This window comes from Monomorium pharaonis, chromosome 4 (assembly GCF_013373865.1).
Source record: "Monomorium pharaonis isolate MP-MQ-018 chromosome 4, ASM1337386v2, whole genome shotgun sequence".
Classification (NCBI taxonomy): domain Eukaryota; kingdom Metazoa; phylum Arthropoda; class Insecta; order Hymenoptera; family Formicidae; genus Monomorium; species Monomorium pharaonis.
In genome coordinates this window covers 5,422,602-5,441,564 of record NC_050470.1, presented here as the reverse complement: position 1 = coordinate 5,441,564, position 18,963 = coordinate 5,422,602, and the positions used below count along the sequence as shown (strand labels likewise).

At 32.5% G+C, this 18,963-nt stretch overlaps 1 protein-coding gene across 4 annotated transcripts in view; it reads right to left on the bottom strand.

Moving 5' to 3' along the window:
* LOC105836798 overlaps window positions 1–18,963 on the bottom strand; it is a 283,568-nt gene that overhangs the window by 135,856 nt on the left and 128,749 nt on the right. For all 4 annotated transcript variants that reach the window (XM_028189400.2, XM_012681084.3, XM_012681085.3 and 1 more), the window contains one exon: window positions 13,179–13,301. In XM_028189400.2, coding sequence (XP_028045201.1) covers window positions 13,179–13,301 — 123 coding nt within the window. The remainder of the gene's footprint in view (window positions 1–13,178; window positions 13,302–18,963) is intronic.

The window sequence follows — 18,963 nt, the reverse complement described above, 5'->3', positions numbered from 1 at the left end:
AATTTAGTTATTGAAACCTTAATGACATGACTATTAAATGTACAATGAGATAGTAAGATTGTGAGGGGCAGAAAATAATAAAAAAATGAAGAAAAATGTGACGGAAAAGAATGACTACTTCTCCAACATTAGCGATGCTAAACGATGATGAGTAGCAGCTGCGCACTCAAAAACTTGCTCAACCTGATGACGCTGGATTTCAAAGTCCACTCAAACACGGCCCTTCAACTTTCGCGAAAGTACTGGGTCAAGAATTTCCCTCGACCCCCTACGGTAATGGCCGCCACATTGCTCCTTTCTTGCAAAAAGTTTCGTTAGAAGGATGACGTGCAATTCAAAAATTTTTATATAATCCTGCGCTAAAATAAAAGCGTCTTGTTTATAATTTTTCGTATAAAGCATCGTCATCAACAAACCTGTTTTTCTATATACAAATATGGCTGCGCATATAACATTCAATATATATACTATATGTATCCTTTTTGTAATACATAATAAAAATTGTAGTAAAAAAGAAACGTAAGAACAAAATATTTAATAAAAACAAAAAGAAATAAATAAAATTTACGTGCAACTTTTAAAATCTTGTGTCATTGGATAAAAGAAACCTCTCTCTCTCTCTCTCTCTCTCTCTCTCTCTCTCTCTCTCTCTCTCTCTCTCTCTCTCTCTCTCTCTCTCTCTCTCTCTCTTCTTAAGTGCCGCCGTTCTCTCCATTTCGGAGTTATTGTTTTAGGTAGAGGGCGTAAATGGAATTCACGCAAAAACAGAGGCGACGCGCTTTACGTGCCGTTTCTAAATTGAAAATTTGTCTATTAATCCTTTCCCCTATCAGTTGTGTCCCGCTTTCTATTTCAAGAGGAAAATTACATTCTAAACCTTCTTTCAGAATTACGAGATGTGGTTCATCAATTCAATCTTCATTACAAAATTTAGATTTCCAACAAAAAATTCAAGTTTTTCAAATTTAAATAATTATCTTTGAATCACCTTTAATATAAATATGTATTAATTCTTTATTTGTCTGTTATATGTGTATTAATAAGAATAATATATCTATTATACATATAAATTTATTCTAAATAATTCTAAAAAGCCTTTTTCATTTATAATTAAATCTTATAATAAATTATTGACTATATATGTATTGTGATTTTAATATTTCAATAATTGCTTGTATTCTTTCGTAAATGTGTTAATGTAGAGATAAATAACTGTGAGGAGAGTTGATATATTCAGCAATTATAACAATATTGATTTAAGTTACTACGCAATATGCAAATATTTCTTTAATCAAATTGCAAATTATTGCATAATTAAATCGTGGTTAATAAAATTAATTAATTGTACAATTTTGTAATTTCCTTTTTAATTTTGCCAGGTGTATGTAAATAATGACATTTGTTAATTTATAACAGTACCATATTATGCCGATCAATTGGCATCAAGATACGACGTCGCGGATTATTTACGTCTATAATTCAGTTTTAAATGCAAATTAACGTGCAACGCTCGATCATGCATAACTAAGCTTATGTTCTTGCACCTACGTTCAACGACCTTATTAAAGGTAAAACTGAGCTTGCGTTCCGACGTTACTCGTATTCCAACTATCGTTAGATGATCAGTTGGATAACGACCGATAAACCAACCATCGTTTGATCATCGATAAAATATCCTCAATCTTGTATCAACATGCAGAGAAAATACTTTTTGTATCTCTCGTCAGACCCGATAAGGAAGTATGTTCCACGATAATTAGTAAAAAAATGTTAAACATCAAAAATTGTAAAGAATTTGTATGTTTTGCCAATTTCTATTGAGATACGCAATTATAATAAAAATTATTATGTGATACATTCTATTTGTTTCTTTTCTCTCATCTTATACACCCATTTTTTAAATTTATTAATAATGTTTAATAATAAATACATAATGTTAAATAAATAAATTTTTCCAAATTTTACAAGATTCCATATAAAATAACAAAATATACATGTTAACGAGATTACTTAGAGATATATTAAAAAAATAACAAAATAAATATATTAAATGATTGTCAGATACGCGTATAATTAAAGGCGTTGGTAAAAATTTAATATTTACATATAATATTCCTTCAAAGAAGTTATTGTATAATAAAACAGATTTGGGAAAATAATTAATTACAAGAAAATAATTATATTAAAGTTTAGCGGAAAAATTGTTTTGTTATTCTCTATTCAAATATAATACATTATTTTGCTTTAAAATTATTTGCATGTCAAAAAATGATTGATTCTTGCAAAATTTTTGTTAATACTTAGACAAAAATTAAAGATTGTAGAATATTTTATTAAAATGCAAACATCACTGTATTACACTAAGGATGATTAAAAAATAAACCGAAATGTTTGTAAATTGCAAATATTGAACAGTAAATAGATTTTATTTCTTACATACCAATAAAAACTATGTGCAATTCTTATCTGCCCGTTTTCTTTATTAAGGTTTGTAAAATATTTACAGAATGTGTAACTAAAATAAAAGACACGGAATACAGAATAAAGTGTTATTTATAAACTAGAAGTCACGGATTGTTAAACGTTAATTAAAGAAGAACACTCATTAATTATTCCGGATAAATCGTCACCTATTTTCGTCAATTGACTATTGAATCAACTAAATGAATCGAGAGGATAAATAATTCATATAAAGCAATTATATTTAAAAGCTGATAAATTCGTGAGACATGATACAAATGGGGTTTCTAGTTATCGATTATTTGCTTTAGTAAAAAATAACTTGTGTTATTTTTAACAAAGCAATCCCGAAAATAGTTTTCCATAATATAATCTTTCTCGATATTCTCAACGGACGTAAGGCAATGTGAGTGGTTTTATTTATGATTCTGCGCTTATGCAGGCCGCCATATTGCCTCCGCGGTCTGAAATATCACCGCTGCGTTGAATATATTCTGCAATAACTATTCGCCAGTCCACGGTAACGATGCAACAAGCGTTCTTTCTGTTCCGTTTGTAAATAAGTGAGAGGTAAATATTAAGCGACGTCGCGCATGGCATGTTACTTGTATATTTATTAATACAATTCTGGTTGGTATTTTAATTCTGAAAAATGGGATATGCGCAAGTTCGGCGCTGGACTTTTCGAGTAAAATACAACTGATGCTTCATAAAGATTTTGTCCACTAAAAAAAGAGAAAGTAGAGCACGTTTGGAGTTAATGCAAAAATTTAAATAAAATTTTACTACAAGATTATTTACCATTAAGAAATAATAATACTTAATAAGTGTAATTAAAGAAAAATAATGCTTTTTTAAAAATAAACTTTATATATTAACTTTATTTATTGCTAAAATAATTAAATGTCAAAGATATAATTACTAATAGAATTTCTAATTAAATTATTTATGAATGATTAATTTTAATTTAGAAGTTCTTTCTGAAAAAACTTTACATTTGACTCTTTTAAACATCAAACACATTAATCCAATGTTCCAATAATAATGCATTCTTTTTTAAATTAACGTTAAATTTCATAAATAATTGATTATGATTAAAAAGTTAAATTCCTCAGTTTGAAATATCGCTGATAGTGAATTAAAATACAAAAAAACTGGACATTTCTTGCACTTTAAAGAAAAAAAAAAAGGAAATAATCATATTTACAAAAACCAGTTTATGTGCAAATTCTAATATTTCAATATTTATAATTTTAGCATGTCATATTAAAGCATTCTGTTTTCAACATCGCAAACTTCTCGAATTCAAATGTATAATATGAAAACATCTTTATAATTTAAAAAATGTATATAATAATATATTTTGTCAAATTGATAACAATTTTAAAATACAGTTTTTAAAAATTAAGAAAAATATGTCCTATTTTATGAGAGAACTATTTTATGATAAAACAAGTACTATTATTTATAGTATTATTTTATATTCCATTATAACACCGAAAGTGCTATACGATATTTACAGTATATCGATTTAAAAGATTTTAATCAAATAATAAATATTTTGTATTATAAATAATGAGACCAGACGTTCTATTTTCGACGAGACAATCTCGCTTTCGACATGATCATTTTGCCATCCATATCAAATTTTAAGGTAATATTGAAATTAATTTTGATTTAAGTTGAATCTTAACTTATTCTCCGACATAAAGTTTGACTTAAAAATATCTAGTTACATTAACTATAAATTTCACAAGTTCTCTAACTATTTCTAATTTGAAATAGATAAAAGTGAAAAATATAGTGTAGAGAATTAAAATATCTCAATGATTTATTTCAATGACATTACTTGTCATTTTTATTACAAAGATAATACAACAAAAAGATTATTTTATATAACAACCAAACAAATTTCTCTCTTTGTAATAAACAACTGTAAATAATAATCATCCATAATAAATAAAATAATGAGATTTCTCAATTTTCCCAAAATTCTCAATATCATTTTTCAATATTATATTACTGTTTTTGTTTTATATTTACATAGTATTCAAAAATATAATTTTGCATTAATGTACATCTGGACATGTTTTATAATGTAAATTTCAATGTACATAGAAGCAATTTTCAGTAGTTATTGCATTTAGTTATCAATTTTATGCGAAAATATCAAGATTTTCTAATAAACTTTTCACGAATACCTTGCGTCACCGCTTTTCCGCGAATCTTTCATCCGCTCGCAAAGTGGCAAAATTTCATGGTAAAATGCGATTGGCCGCCCAGTCGATTCGCAAGTCAGCGACAGTGACTCCGGTATTGGCGTTGGTGTTGTGCGTCTTGCTGCACTTGCAACGACGAGCATGCAGTTCAAGAAGAGCGATACAACCTCCACTTTGGAGTCGAACCGAAATCTCCTGAGTGGTCCAAACGTGCCTTTGGACTCGCTCCGGGTTGTGCGCTTGACAGCCCGCGGCGGCTAACCAGCTGCCTTGGCAGAATCGGTGGAATAGATGGTAGTCGGTCCCGAGATTTCCGGTTCTGTGGAAGCGTCAATGTGTACACATTCTACCGGCAAAGCCCCTTTTGCTCACCCTCACCGAGCCGAGATGTCGTCCATTCCTCGAGGTTCTTTTTGGATTTATTCGTGTGACATTGCGAATGATTTTTCCGACGAGCGGACTATTATAAAAGACCATTAGTTTTTTTTCTTACTCAGGATGACGAGATAAATATTGAGTCCATTTATCAATGGAAACGTCTAATTTATATATGTCAAATAAAAATTTGAAAAATGCTTTGTAAAAATAGAAAAATTCCTTATCAACAGAAAATTCTTCCAAAATTCGAAATTTTACAAAATGTTGGAATAGGAGAATTAGAAAAATGCGCGTCTCTTAAATGTAAAGATAAATTGCGATCGCGATTATTGGCGATATTTTATTATTGCTATATCGTTTTTGAATCCCGATTGTATCGTAAATAAGTTACCGGGACTTCGTCACACAAGTCGTATACAACTTTTGGTGGAACACATTCGCGAACTCTCCAGTTCTACTTAGAATTTTAAACTTTCGAAGTGCATGTCCCGCAGGATTGGTGTGAACGCGCGACCGGGGATGCGTTACATGTACCATCGTTACAATCTGTTCATCATGCGAAACATGCCGCATTGACCGTCATTTTGAACTAGCTTTTAAGCCATGCCAGCTTTTTTTACTTGTTTGTGAAGCTCCGTGTATTGTCGATTTTTGGAACTTTTATTGGCCATTAGGAAACATAAAAACAGATTTTTTAAACTGGCTTTTTGAGTGCTGCTACTAACTTTTTGTGACGGATAAACGTAATATACGACTTTCAAATTGTGGAACGCGCATTATTCAGTTAACATCAAGGTTAACATTAATAAAAAGTAACAATCACATAGTACTGTATTTGTTAAATCGTACTATATTCGTCAGGATATAGCTACAATTTTAATTAGTTAATCATTATTTTATATTACCTATATTAATTTTTTAATTATCTAAATTATTTTCTGCAAAGATAATTTAGTTTGAATACGTTAACAATGATATACTTTAATTAAAATGCGTGTCATCTTCAATAATTTAACAACTAGTTATGTTTACTGACCTAGTTACACAGACCGCAATTTAATAACATATAAAAACAAATGTAACTTGTAATTAAATATATAAAATAAAAGAACAATGTATACATAATGTTTTATTAAATTACGTAATAAAATCTGACATACAAAACATAAAGAAAATAAAAATAATAAAAATAATTTCTTTGTTATTATTTCGTGATGTATTTTCTCACATTATTAATAAAGTTACTAATTTTTTACACATAAAATTACACATTAAATTTTATTATTTAAATTATTTCATTCCATAAATGTTTCAAATCTTAACCCTTATAATTTCAAAGTTCAAAAATAAAAATATTTTCACAATTAATAAATATATTACTTTTTCAAACTGTTACTTTGTTAACGTTATTCTTAGCTTGATGTCAATACAATTATAACATATATTCTCGTAAAAAGGATAAGAAGTTTGCTTATTAAAGAGCTCTCAAGTTCTTCAAATAGACCTTGATATAAAGGTAACGAAGCATTATAGTTAAATTTACCACTCGTTATGCGAGTTTACTTGGCTCGAGACTCGGTGGAAATACGAAATCGTATAGGCTGCTAACCTAATTCGTGTTTCCGTGCAGATCGTTAATGTCGCCCGAGTGACCGTGAATGGTGTTGTAACGTAATCCACAACCCTTATTTCGCACTTCAGTGACCCACAAGATGAATGTTATTGACTACCATGCTGGATCCCTTCCCCGGCTATCGACACAAATGATCGTCCCGAAACAATGACAAGCACCGTGACATATTCCTCGTTTGGTAACACTTTCTCATTTAATTTCACCCTTTACATCTTTTGTTCTTTCATATCATCGGACATATTTATTGCGTATCTGTTGAATATAACATGTCTATTAGTATTGTCGCAAAGTACTTGAATCACGTTAATGTTATCAATTTGAAACTAATCAATATGTTAATTTGCAAATATTTGACTAGATATTATGTCTTTATAATTTAAGTATTAATTATGTTATAAACTATTAATACTTCCCATAATTTTTAAGACACACAAAAGTACTCAACGAAAATCTTAGAGGATTGAAATGCCGGGATTCGAAATCAATATATTCGTAAATCAATGTATTCACTGGGCTTGCGATCGGCTGGCCGTTAATAGTGCGGGCCCCCGGAACGCACGTATCGAGATATCGATCTCAGCGGAGCTTCCGGCATGGCCCGTCCAAGCTGAAATTTCGGCGGCGGAAGGGAATAGAAACAGGTCAGCCGGAAGTTGTCGATGTACAACGCCGCGTTCCCACGCAGGTTATTATCGTTCTACGAAGCCGTACCGCAGGGCTGGCCATTCCGGTAATGTTATCCCGTTTACAAACCCTTATTTCACAACACAATACTTTGTAAGATGAGCCTCGCGAACCCTTATTTCGTTTCTCGCGAGATTTGTTCAAGCCGCGATGTTGCTAGATAGAAGTATTTTTCTCAGAATGAGAAAATTACAAGACAATGGGAGAAATTTGGAGGGAAAAAGTAGAATTTGATGCAGAAAGGAAAGCAAAGTTTTTTTTTAGTCAAAAGAAGAGTTAGAGAATGTTATTAAAAGATAATTATATAAAAATGTTAAATATTTTCTATTTGCAGCGGTTATAGTATTTTCAAACTTAAAGTTAAAAACATTTTTTAAGATGCTCCTTAAAAAATTAATTAAAGGTGTGGGAAATACCATGATATTTTAGTTTAAAAAAAAATCAAGAAAGAAAAGCATCTGAATCTCTAACCTTACAACATTTCATAAATTGCTGATTTTTTAAGAAATTTCCTGAAATTACTAAATTTATTTATTGAGCTTTTGCACTTAACGTTTTATTTTAATTAATAACAATGTAAAAGATATGATATAATTTCGTTTGTAAACAAATTATTAATTTATACGTGTCCGCTGCGAGATATGGTAATCACATCATAATTATAGCACTGGAAATCTGATCATGGTTTAGTCCAAATACGCGAATTGTAGTCGCGAAATCTAGTAGTGTAGCTAAAACAATATCACACTTTAATTTTGTTCAAATTTAATAAGAATATATGATTTCCTCTTCAATATTTAAAAAAGAAAAAAAAATGTTTTTGTAATCACAGAATAATAGGGGACTAATTTCATAAATAATGACATTGATTAGCCATGTTCGTTAATTTCAAATGTGTATAATATTGAGCGATGAGAGAGAGAGAGAGAGAGAGAGAGAGATTGATTGATCGAAGTTTATTTAGCTTTCTTAGCTATTACGTTTTACATAGATTTACATACATGCTTCTTTAACATCCGTTTAAATACATCAATTCTTTCACAACTTCTAATTTCTGTTGGCAAAGTATTGTATAATTTTACGCCCACGTAACACACGCTTTTTTGCGCATTTTTAGTTCTAACGAATTTTATTGCGATAGTCCCTTCCTGTCTTGTTTTTCTTCCATTTTCATTACTAATTACTTCTAGTCTATCCCTTAAGTAATTTGTCTCTATTTTATATGTAATGTAGTCTCTGTTTTATAGAATAAATTGCAACGTTTGTAACATATGTTCTATTTTGGTGTATCTATTATTGTAATATTACTCGCATAACCCGATTCTGTGCTACTTGCAATTTATTCAATTGCGTTTCTCTCATATCTACCAGGAGAGACCGGGAGAGACCGGGAGAGACTGGGAGAGACCGGGAGAGACGGGGAGAAACGGGGAGAGACCGGGAGAGACGGGGAGAGACGGGGAGAGACGGGTAGAGACCGGGAGAGACGGGGAGAGACGGGGAGAGACCGGGAGAGACGGGGAGAGACCGGGAGAGACGAGAGAGACCGGGAGAGACCGAGAGAGACGGGGAAAGACCGGGAGAGACGGGGAGAGACGGGGAGAGACCGGGAGAGACGGGGAGAGACCGGGAGAGACGGGGAGAGACGGAAGAGACGGGGAGAGACCGGAAGAAATAAGGAGAGACGGGGAGAGACCGGAAAAGACGGGAAGAGAGAGAGAGAAAGAGAGAGAGAGAGAGAGAGAGAGAGAGAGAGAGAGAGAGAGAGAGAGAGAGAGAGAGAGAGAGAGAGAGAGAGAGAGAGAGAGAGAGAGAGAGAGAGAGAAAGTGTATATATATATATATATATATATATATATATATATATATATATATATATGTAATAAACTAAATTAATTTCGTATATATATAATAAACAAACATAATTTTGCGAGCAAGAGATAAACCATGTTATGCAGAAAATGAAGATCTCTTGCAAGCGGATATCTCCGTGCAATCGAATAGTGTTATCACAGCTCATTGCAATTCGCGTATAAATGGCTTTCATCATTAGTAAGAGAAATTAATCAAAATTTTGATCGCGCGGACTAACGTTTATCTTGTTAATTATCGTTTATTTCTGCATAATATTATTAGTAACATTCTTATTATAAGAAATTATTAAAATAATTTAATTTCATAATTTAACAAATACTTTTGCATGAATAATGTATATCTAAAATGTTTTACAAGACTTTTAATCATATGTAAATTTTAAATAAAAATTAAACGTAATTTGTCATAAACCTTTTATAGGAAATTCTATTTACTGTAAATTAATTTACTATAAATTTGAGACTTGGATAAAGACATTTAATTATCTTGTTTACTTTATTCTTTAAAAAAATGTTTATTTTTATTCTTTAAAAGCTACTTCAAATTTATCTGTAAATTCAATATGGAATATAGTTCTTTGTGCTTATTTTGTCTTTAAAGTCAGAATTAACTTCATTAACAAACGAAAAAGATGACATTTTATAACTATGTCGATATAATATAGGTAGAAGAACAAAACAAAGTCAAATTATTCTTATTTTTCAGAATATTTTAATAAAGTTAAATATATTACTTCATTACGTCAAAAACTTTGAATCAATCGTGTGCTAAATTGGATCATCGATAAGATATCGACATGTTAAGTTATAAATAAGCACTAATTTTATAATTATTTCTATCATTTAAAATTTAAATAATAAGAATTTTTTAATATGTTAATTAAATTTTATTCTGTGACAAGCAGAATGATGACGATGGGAATTAAAATTTATTAATTTATGGTCTGATTAACATTTTGTTATTTATTTTTATTTAAGTTATCCGCGCACGTATTATAATTATGCATGCATATAATTATTATACATTATTATCAAAAAAACGCGTAACTCGTTGCATTTCACGTTGACACTGTTGCATGTTTAATCGCATGAATTGTTCATTGTGAAAATCTTGCCCGAGAAAATTAATAATAAACATTTCCGTCTCTTCGCTTTTTATTTTTATCGTTAGTGTGTAATAAAAAAAATTATTAAATCGAAACAATTGTTGCGCTCAACCATTGCCGCCGAGAAACATTTTTTAATCTATATGGCCGACTTATTTAAGCTTTCCCAGAATAATTGTCCTCGTGGGAGTGATTAATTCAATGACAAAATCGAAAAGGATAGAGTTGAATTCTCCACTTCAGCACCTCCAATCGTAATGAGAGAGATAAAACGAGGATAGCTTGAGAGGAGACGGTCGATGACCTCGTTCTCTTCCTATCTCTGTTATTCCTTCACCGTTTTCAGTCGCATCTTTTTCCTCCGTCGCATCCGAATGGAAATCGCATTACGGACGATCGCAAAGCGAAGTGTAATTATCCTTGACACTACCAAATTCTGTTGCCACGCTAGATGCCTATCGGTTCTAATTATCAGATTGACAGCGAAAAAAATACACATGCCAAAGAAAGTAAAAAACTTGAACTTTTTGCGTACTTATTTATCATAAGTTTCTCATTTTCATAAAATGTATAAGATTTTATTAAAAGTAAAGTAAACTTCTAATAAGACACATACTGTTGGAAGAAAACAGAGAGTAAGAAACTTCTGTAAGTAAAAGAAAAATCTTGCGATATGTATCGATAAAGGTAAGATTGACGTACTTGGGAGTTATTAAGTCTTGTGAATTATAAGGAACAGATAAACTTACAGATAAAAATAAAAATATTCTACATTATTCTTATTTCCAAATTGGTATATCAAGTTTGATATAAAAAAAATAAGATAAATTAGATTACCAAATAATTACTAAAAATTTTATATAAAAGTAAACTTAATTTTTCGGATCATTACCGTCAAATAAAAATGCATTTACGTGTAAATAATAATGCTACACTCACGAAGCTTCGTCACTTTCTTTCGTCTATCTCTTAATCGCAAACGGAATGCCGCTGTCGTGTAGCAAGAAACGCGCTCGAAGCTCTCGCAAACCTCGTCGTCGACGTGCAAAATGCAAAATGGCGCGTGTTGCATTAAAAAGCAGTTCGCCCTCGAGTGAAGTTGAGAGAGCGCACGAACGCCGTTATATATTTTATTTCGTTCGACATCGAGTGCGCGCACGCGGCTTTTTAAAACAAAGACACCGTCCATTGTGATTTATGCCGCGGCTTCCGCGCTCCTTTCTGATACCGAGGAGTTACGTGAATAATCTATCATGTAATCGTCCGAGCGAAAGTAAAACAAATGGCACTGCTTTCGGAAAGCTTTTAGCTTCGGAAAACCTACTGAGGCTTTTACTTCTGTTTCAAGAACGGCGCGACGAGCGATACCTTTTATTTATCAATGTCCGATACGTCCGCTCACGATACCTATTATAATTCATAATCCAAGCCATGGCCCCGCGAGTTTAATGAAAAAAATCGATAAGCTCGACAATAAAACAACGTATAAAAAATTATTTAGAAGATATTAAAATTACAAAGGTCTAAATATATATTGTACAAAGGCTCAAATGTTATGAAGAGATATCATAACACCTTAAAAAATGTTATTTATATTAACAAGATAAATAAAAATTTATTTTATAAGTATTACGAAATATATACTGTCAAATATCTATGAATTATAGCGGCAAAAATAATTTCTAGGAATTAAATGTTCGTCTATAAAATTGCCAGCAAGATACTTTCAGGAGTTCTGTGGTACTTTTATACGGAATTCAAAATTCAGACATTAATGTCATCATCGTTTCCATAAGAAATTCCTCGGGATTTCGGAGTCCGCATGCAAATTTTATGGAAATGCGGTACGGCGCCTCCACGTCGCAAAATTTCAAATGTGACGCTGTCGCGCTCGCGGCCCGCCTTTTATTTTACATGGACTAATATGAGATTTTACGAATCACATGCGACCCATTAGGGCCCATGATTATTACAAGGTAGGATGTATGAATAATATATCGCGCGAAACTAAGCATTACACGACCTATAAGAAACTAAAGCTCCCGCTAGAATTCTTATAAACTGTGCGACGACAGATTGTGCGGAACTATATCTCATTTCTCAAGTAAGAACTACGTTTGCTTGAAACATGAATAATAGATTATATAAATAAAAATATATAGAAAAGATAATGCTGACGTCGAATAAATGCGATGAGTTTTATTTTTCAGAATAACTGAATTGCATCCGATCGCGACTTTTATTTGTACAGACTATTTTTATCGATTCACATTGCGTGAATTATTGCTGATATAATCCGTATATGAGTAATATGTCCCGTGATATAAAAGAAAAATACATGCAAGCAAGACATCGATCGCGTTAATTCTTTCATTTCATAATTACCTTCAATTGTCGAATAAATTATATTTGCATATATTTGCAATCTCGTATATACAAGTTTAAATATAATTTAATATTATATACTGTAAGGTATTTGTATTATAATTAATCAATGTGTATAATCAATTAATCTTCTCCAAAAAAAAATATTACAAAAATTAATTAAAATATAAAATTAATTGTTTAATTCTATCAAATTAAAAATTGCAATAGAAATTAAAATTATGCCAGGCCTATCAAATTAGATATAAGTATCAACTATCTTGATTATTACCATTTCGATTATCATTAATTTGAATTTAAATCAGTATTGAAAATCACAATAAGCACGCATGGTTAACAACATGCATCAAATGAAGTGTTATTAATGATTAAATTATAAACCAGAGTAATTAATTAATTATTCCAAATTATATGAGAAAAGATAACCTGATTAACTCACCTAATTCCGGACCGCAGACTCTCGGTATAATCTCCAAAATAGCGCTGCAGGATGGATCCTCGTAGCACAATTGGCGGGCGTAGAGACAATTCAGAATGGCCATCGGTATCTTGATGCCGGATCCTGAAACAGGATCGACGCCATATTAAAACGCCAGTCCGTACATGAAGAATGCACCTGTAACATTTTTCTCGCGCCGCTGCGCGGCGGGCAAGATTAAAACCCGACGTTACGGTGGGAAAAGGAAAAAATAGAAAGGGAATTCCATTGAGATCAGTTCGCCAGCGCCGAAAAATTCGGGAAATTCGTCGTTATTACGGCAAATTATCGCACGACAAAATGCTGCTCGCAAGACGGAGGGGCAAGAGAGGAAAAGCGAGAGTGCGCAATGATTTAATATCCCTGCGATAAAGCGTTTCCGTTATTTATAACTGGCCGACGTGAAACTCTCCGACGACGACAAATTATATTTCATTAGACGCGCACGGATAGTTTGAATGAAAACGGGGAGTCGTGAATAAAATGGGCGCCTGTACCGACTCGTCATAAATCAGCACAAATAAATTATGACGAAATAATTTTTTTTTCACTTAGGTGGATAATTCGCGTTTGGGACAAAATTTATTGAAACGTCCTAGAAGTTTATTGATGCAATAATAAAAATAGTAAAGTAACAAAAGATTTGCACTCAAAATTACATTCTTGTCAAAGATTTTTTGTAAATGTAATAAAAACTACATGAAGTTACATTCAGTTATACATTTCAAAAAAATATTAATATATCAATACATTTTAAATTAAAGGCAATTGAGAGAAAATTTAGAAACTTATGAATTCATTTCGCATTTAGCTTCTCTCTGAATCGCAATCAGTGGATATTCACTGATTTGCAGTGGCATACTTATAATTGTGATAATCAGTGAATATTCAGTCTTTCAGTGATTTTCATTTCAGAATTAGTGTATTATCACTGAAAGATCAATGTATTTATTTCACTGATTGATAGGTGATTATAAGTATATCACTGAAAGTCAGTGTATTTTTACTGATTTGATCGAGTTTTCACTGATAATTTAGAGAGTTACATTGCACAAGATGTTTCCGTAATTACACTTTTAAATTACAGATACTAAAGAATAAAACTGTAAAAAAACATTTGATTAAATATCAACTTCTTGTAAAAATTATGTTATGGAAAAATATGAAAATTCAAGGACTAAAAGAGCTAAAAAAGATGTGAGCTTCCAATAACTTTCATAATACGTCTGAATTTGCACAAATTCTGCAATTCTCAATTCCGTTCATTTGAACATATGGAGATTTGATGGCGACCAATGACGACTACCATATTTTATCGATTGTATACTGTGCAAGTTTTTTCGTCACCACAAACAAGGTAAATTGCCGAGCGTGTGTATATAAAGCGTAAATTGTGTCGCCGTTAATGCATCGATAAAGCTGCGTCGAGATGAATCGGGTTTTTTGATTAATCAAACGATGTGATCAGCCGTGCATTGCGCGTAAAAGAGCGTAAAGCAACTTTTTGATTTCACCAATTTGCGATATGATCCATCCTCTTGTGTTTCGCTTTGTTTAATTAATCTCTCTCCATACATTTAACGTAGCTACTATTGGACATTTGATTGGGTTTTGTCTTATTACAGTATTTTTTGCAACTAAATTTTTTGCGTGTGTTTAAATTATGGAAAAAGTAATTAAAATTAATTCTTTTGTACCCTAAAATGATTCTATTTTGTTATAAAAAATAAACTACAATATATATAAATCAAATATAGTCTTTAGTTTTCAATTTTTATTTTAAATGTAACATTATAAAAATAAATCATGATAAATGGATCAATAAAAGTTAAAAATAAACGGTTTTGACACGTGACTATTTAAGTTATTACATAAAAGATCTCACTTATTTCTTTTCAAAATATGTTTCTCTTTCAGTTTATGACAAAGCAATATATCGAATGTCAAATAATATTTTCTTTTTCGAGCGCATCTATACTGTCTCAGTGCGCGGTGTCGAGAATTGAATCGCCACCGTGGAAATGTCTTTTCGCATTACTACCTATACCGGAAATGTCGTTGCCAGCGGGATTACATCCCGCGAGATGAACGGACGAGAGCGCCGGAGGAGAAGAGGGTCACGAGCTGTCGCTTATGATAGCTTATGATATCACAATGCGTCCCCCGTGCGCGCACAAATTTGTTTTGCGTTTGATGTATCGCGCAATACCGTAACAGGAATACAAATCCTTTCATCTCTCTTCGAGCGACGGCGAAATTCTCAAAGATGCTGGAGCACTTTCAGAAATGGCCGCTGTCAAAGGCTTCATTCGGTGCCCGCGATTGCAGAAATCCGTCTATTTCGGCACCGAGCGAGGAAATGCGGCATTGTGACCTGAGCTCTTTCAAAATAGCTTCCGTGGATTGTCAAAAATCTCGCATCTCCTATGAGACCTCGATCGTATAGTGAATTATAAATACATGAATATTTCCACGCGTAATTAAATTTTCATCTCTTTCGCTCTCCCTCTCCCTCTATCTTTTGTAATTCTGTTCCCTAAAATTTCCGATATTTAATTTTTATTCGATAATATTAATAAAATATCCATGTATGCATATGCATTTGTTTATTCAACCATTTTTCTACTTAGACATTACGTCGTTTACATAAACGGCTGAAAAACGTCGCTTTAATCGACCGCATTAACGTTACCGTTCCGCTTATATTCAAGAGCATTAACGTCGCCGCTATATACCAGTTAACTACTGCTGCTATAAATTCTCCTCTTATTCACATAGGACGATCGGAAAAATCCCGCTGTCACAGCGCTGCGCCCGAGCGAATGCACGCTCGAGTACGGTTACGAGGTGACTGCGCCTCGTATAGAGAATTTTTTATGGCCGCTCGTACCGCCGCCTAACCGCCCTCCTCCAGCACCCTGCTTGTCCCCGCTTCTCTCACCGAACGTTTCATAATTAATTACAATACAGACGGGAGAGGGAACAGTCCGCTCTTCTTTTATCGACTTCCGTTTCGCGAGTGGCTCGTAAAAATCCGTGTGCTCCGGATTTTTGCAGTATCTCTTTTGCTCTCGCTGTCTCTCACGCCTGTTTTATTCTGTTTTCTCTATCCCACACTGTGCTCTTTTTTCTCTTTTTCGTTTTCTCTCTCTCCCTCTCTCTCTCTCTCTCTCTCTCTCTTATTTCGAAAAATCTCAGTGACTTACTACCGTGACGAGAGACAAGCAAACAATTGCGAACGAGCTGTTAAACTCGAGGAGCGTAACGATGAAAACCTGCGTCGAGAGAAGTCCGTTAGCCGGAGCGTTTCTGGAGTCTCGTGTTACTAGGAGATCTGATGGAGACATTACTCGCCTGTATAATTGCTACAGTTCTCTAAATCGGTGCCATAAAATATGCAAATTCATAATAGTTATAAAAGTAGTAATCTTTTATAATGATGGATAAAAAATTACTAGGCAATAAAGGTCTGATATTAATTATTAAGTAGTGTAAAGACCGATAATAATTATTAATTATTGCAAACTAAACAGTTTACATTTTCATGTCGGCATTATGTATCAACTACGCACGCGAAAAAGATCCGCATACTCATTTGTTAAATTTACTTCGAGAATCACTCTCATTAAGGAAACATGAGCTTTCGAGTAGATACACGATGCTCGTAATGCGGTACGCTTGCTTGCACCAGTTGCATACTTGCACTTTCAAATTTTTTCGAGGCGCGGCTTTTCTATTCCGGCTGCAAATCGGTTTTTAAACCGAACGTTCCTTTAAAATTCAATTTAGCGAGTGGATTTCGCGCGCACGCTTGCTCTCAAGATGCACACCGCTTTATGTCCTGCATTAAAAATGAGTGGCACTACTTATTTTTCTTCCCGCCGTCGTTAACCGAGAAAGTACCTTCGCGAAAGACGGTGCAAGGAAGAAAGAAGAGTAGCAGAGATGGACAAAGACAGGCAGATAGGTAGAGAGAGGGGATGGGAGAGAAAGAGAGAGAATAAGGGAATTCCCCCATTCGCCTAAAACAACGAGCGATTATAAAACCGCGGCCAAATGCAACAAAAACGTTGGGAGGGAAGAGAGGGAAAAAACTGTACGCGGCTGCAACGAAGAATAATTATGTTGCGAGAGAACGGCAACAAACGGTGGTAAGGAGGAGATTTCTAGTTCCGAGCATAATAAAGCGAAATGGAAATATTATTCCACCCTCTTCCCTTTTTCTCTCTTCGTTTCTCTCGTCATTTTTACAATGAGTTGATGAAGCACAAACAATATACAGGCGTTTGTGGAAATCAGAATTTTTAAATCCGATAATTTGCGATAAAAAGTGTAAGGAAAAACCGTTTCCAAGCAAATAATTAGAAACTGTCCTACATTTTTATCCACTGAATATCAGTAATTGTGAATAAAATTTATTAATTTACATATACAATTTCTTCATATTTATTTTTTTAAGTATATACACAATTTTAAAGAAAGGTTAATAGTACGAAAGCACATTTTCTCTACTAAATGACTAAAACATCTCTGTATTTTCGTTATTATAAACCCTGTTAATTATTTAACTTTAATAATTATTAAATACACACACACACACACACACACACACACACACACAAAAAGTCAAGTAAAAAAAATTTTTGTTGGATTAATACACAATATCCAATGTCGCAAGATTGATTTATTGTGTATTATTTTATAAAATATGTTGATAAAATTTCTGCCAAACAATCCAGCAATATTTTTATCAAGTTTGTGTTTTCAAAAAAGATTCAGATTGAACGAACAATGTTGTTTGCCTGGTCGATTTGCAAGCGCGTTGTGAAAATCGGGCAACCATCGGTCACAATTATGTAGACGTGTTGATACTCGAGTACGTTGCTGGGTGAGGCAAGCACACGCAGGTTTATCGCGATGAATCATAATGCGTCGCATGATTACAAATTACGTGACTCCCCTCGTCCTCCGCGCCCTTCCATCATGTCGGCATTATTGTGGGAGTGGATATCTCGATATGTCTAGAAACTGGATTACGACTGTACAATATGGCGATACAAGCTACTCACAAAGATAAAGGGTTTTAACACGCACGACAGTTAGACAGGAAGGTATCAAAAGTGAGATTATGTCTTCCTCAATGATAATTATCTCGAAAGATATTGAATAAAAAGAGCAGCAATTATAAAAAATTATATTTTGTAAAAGTTAGAAAACTTTTACAAGAAACAAAAAAATATAATTAATATATTTAATAAGAGTGCAATTTTATATACAGTTCAGCTTCTACAAATTTTAACATTTATAAGTTTTTTTATCTTATATAATGTTAAATGTATACTTATATAATGTTAAAAATTTCAATAAACTTGTTTTTAGAAATAAATAAAAAACAAGTAAGATAGACATCATTGATAATATTTCACAATATTGTATTTCAGTGAAAGAAAATATAAAAATTTATAAATTTATATATTAGTAATATGAAATTCTAAAATAAATGCCTCCCTCAAAAATGTCAAATGTCAATCATTTGATTATAAAGAGAGTATAAATTTACCAAATTTTCCGCTTCTAGCGGAAAATAAAAAATTATTTATAGCATTTATTAAACGGATAATTGAGCTTGACGAGTTGTGGTCACAAATAAAATTCTGAGGGGCAAAAATCCAATAGGGAATTCATTGATTAAAGAATGAATGGACGGTCGAAAAATGTCGACTTCAATTTTCACCAGTTGGCGCAA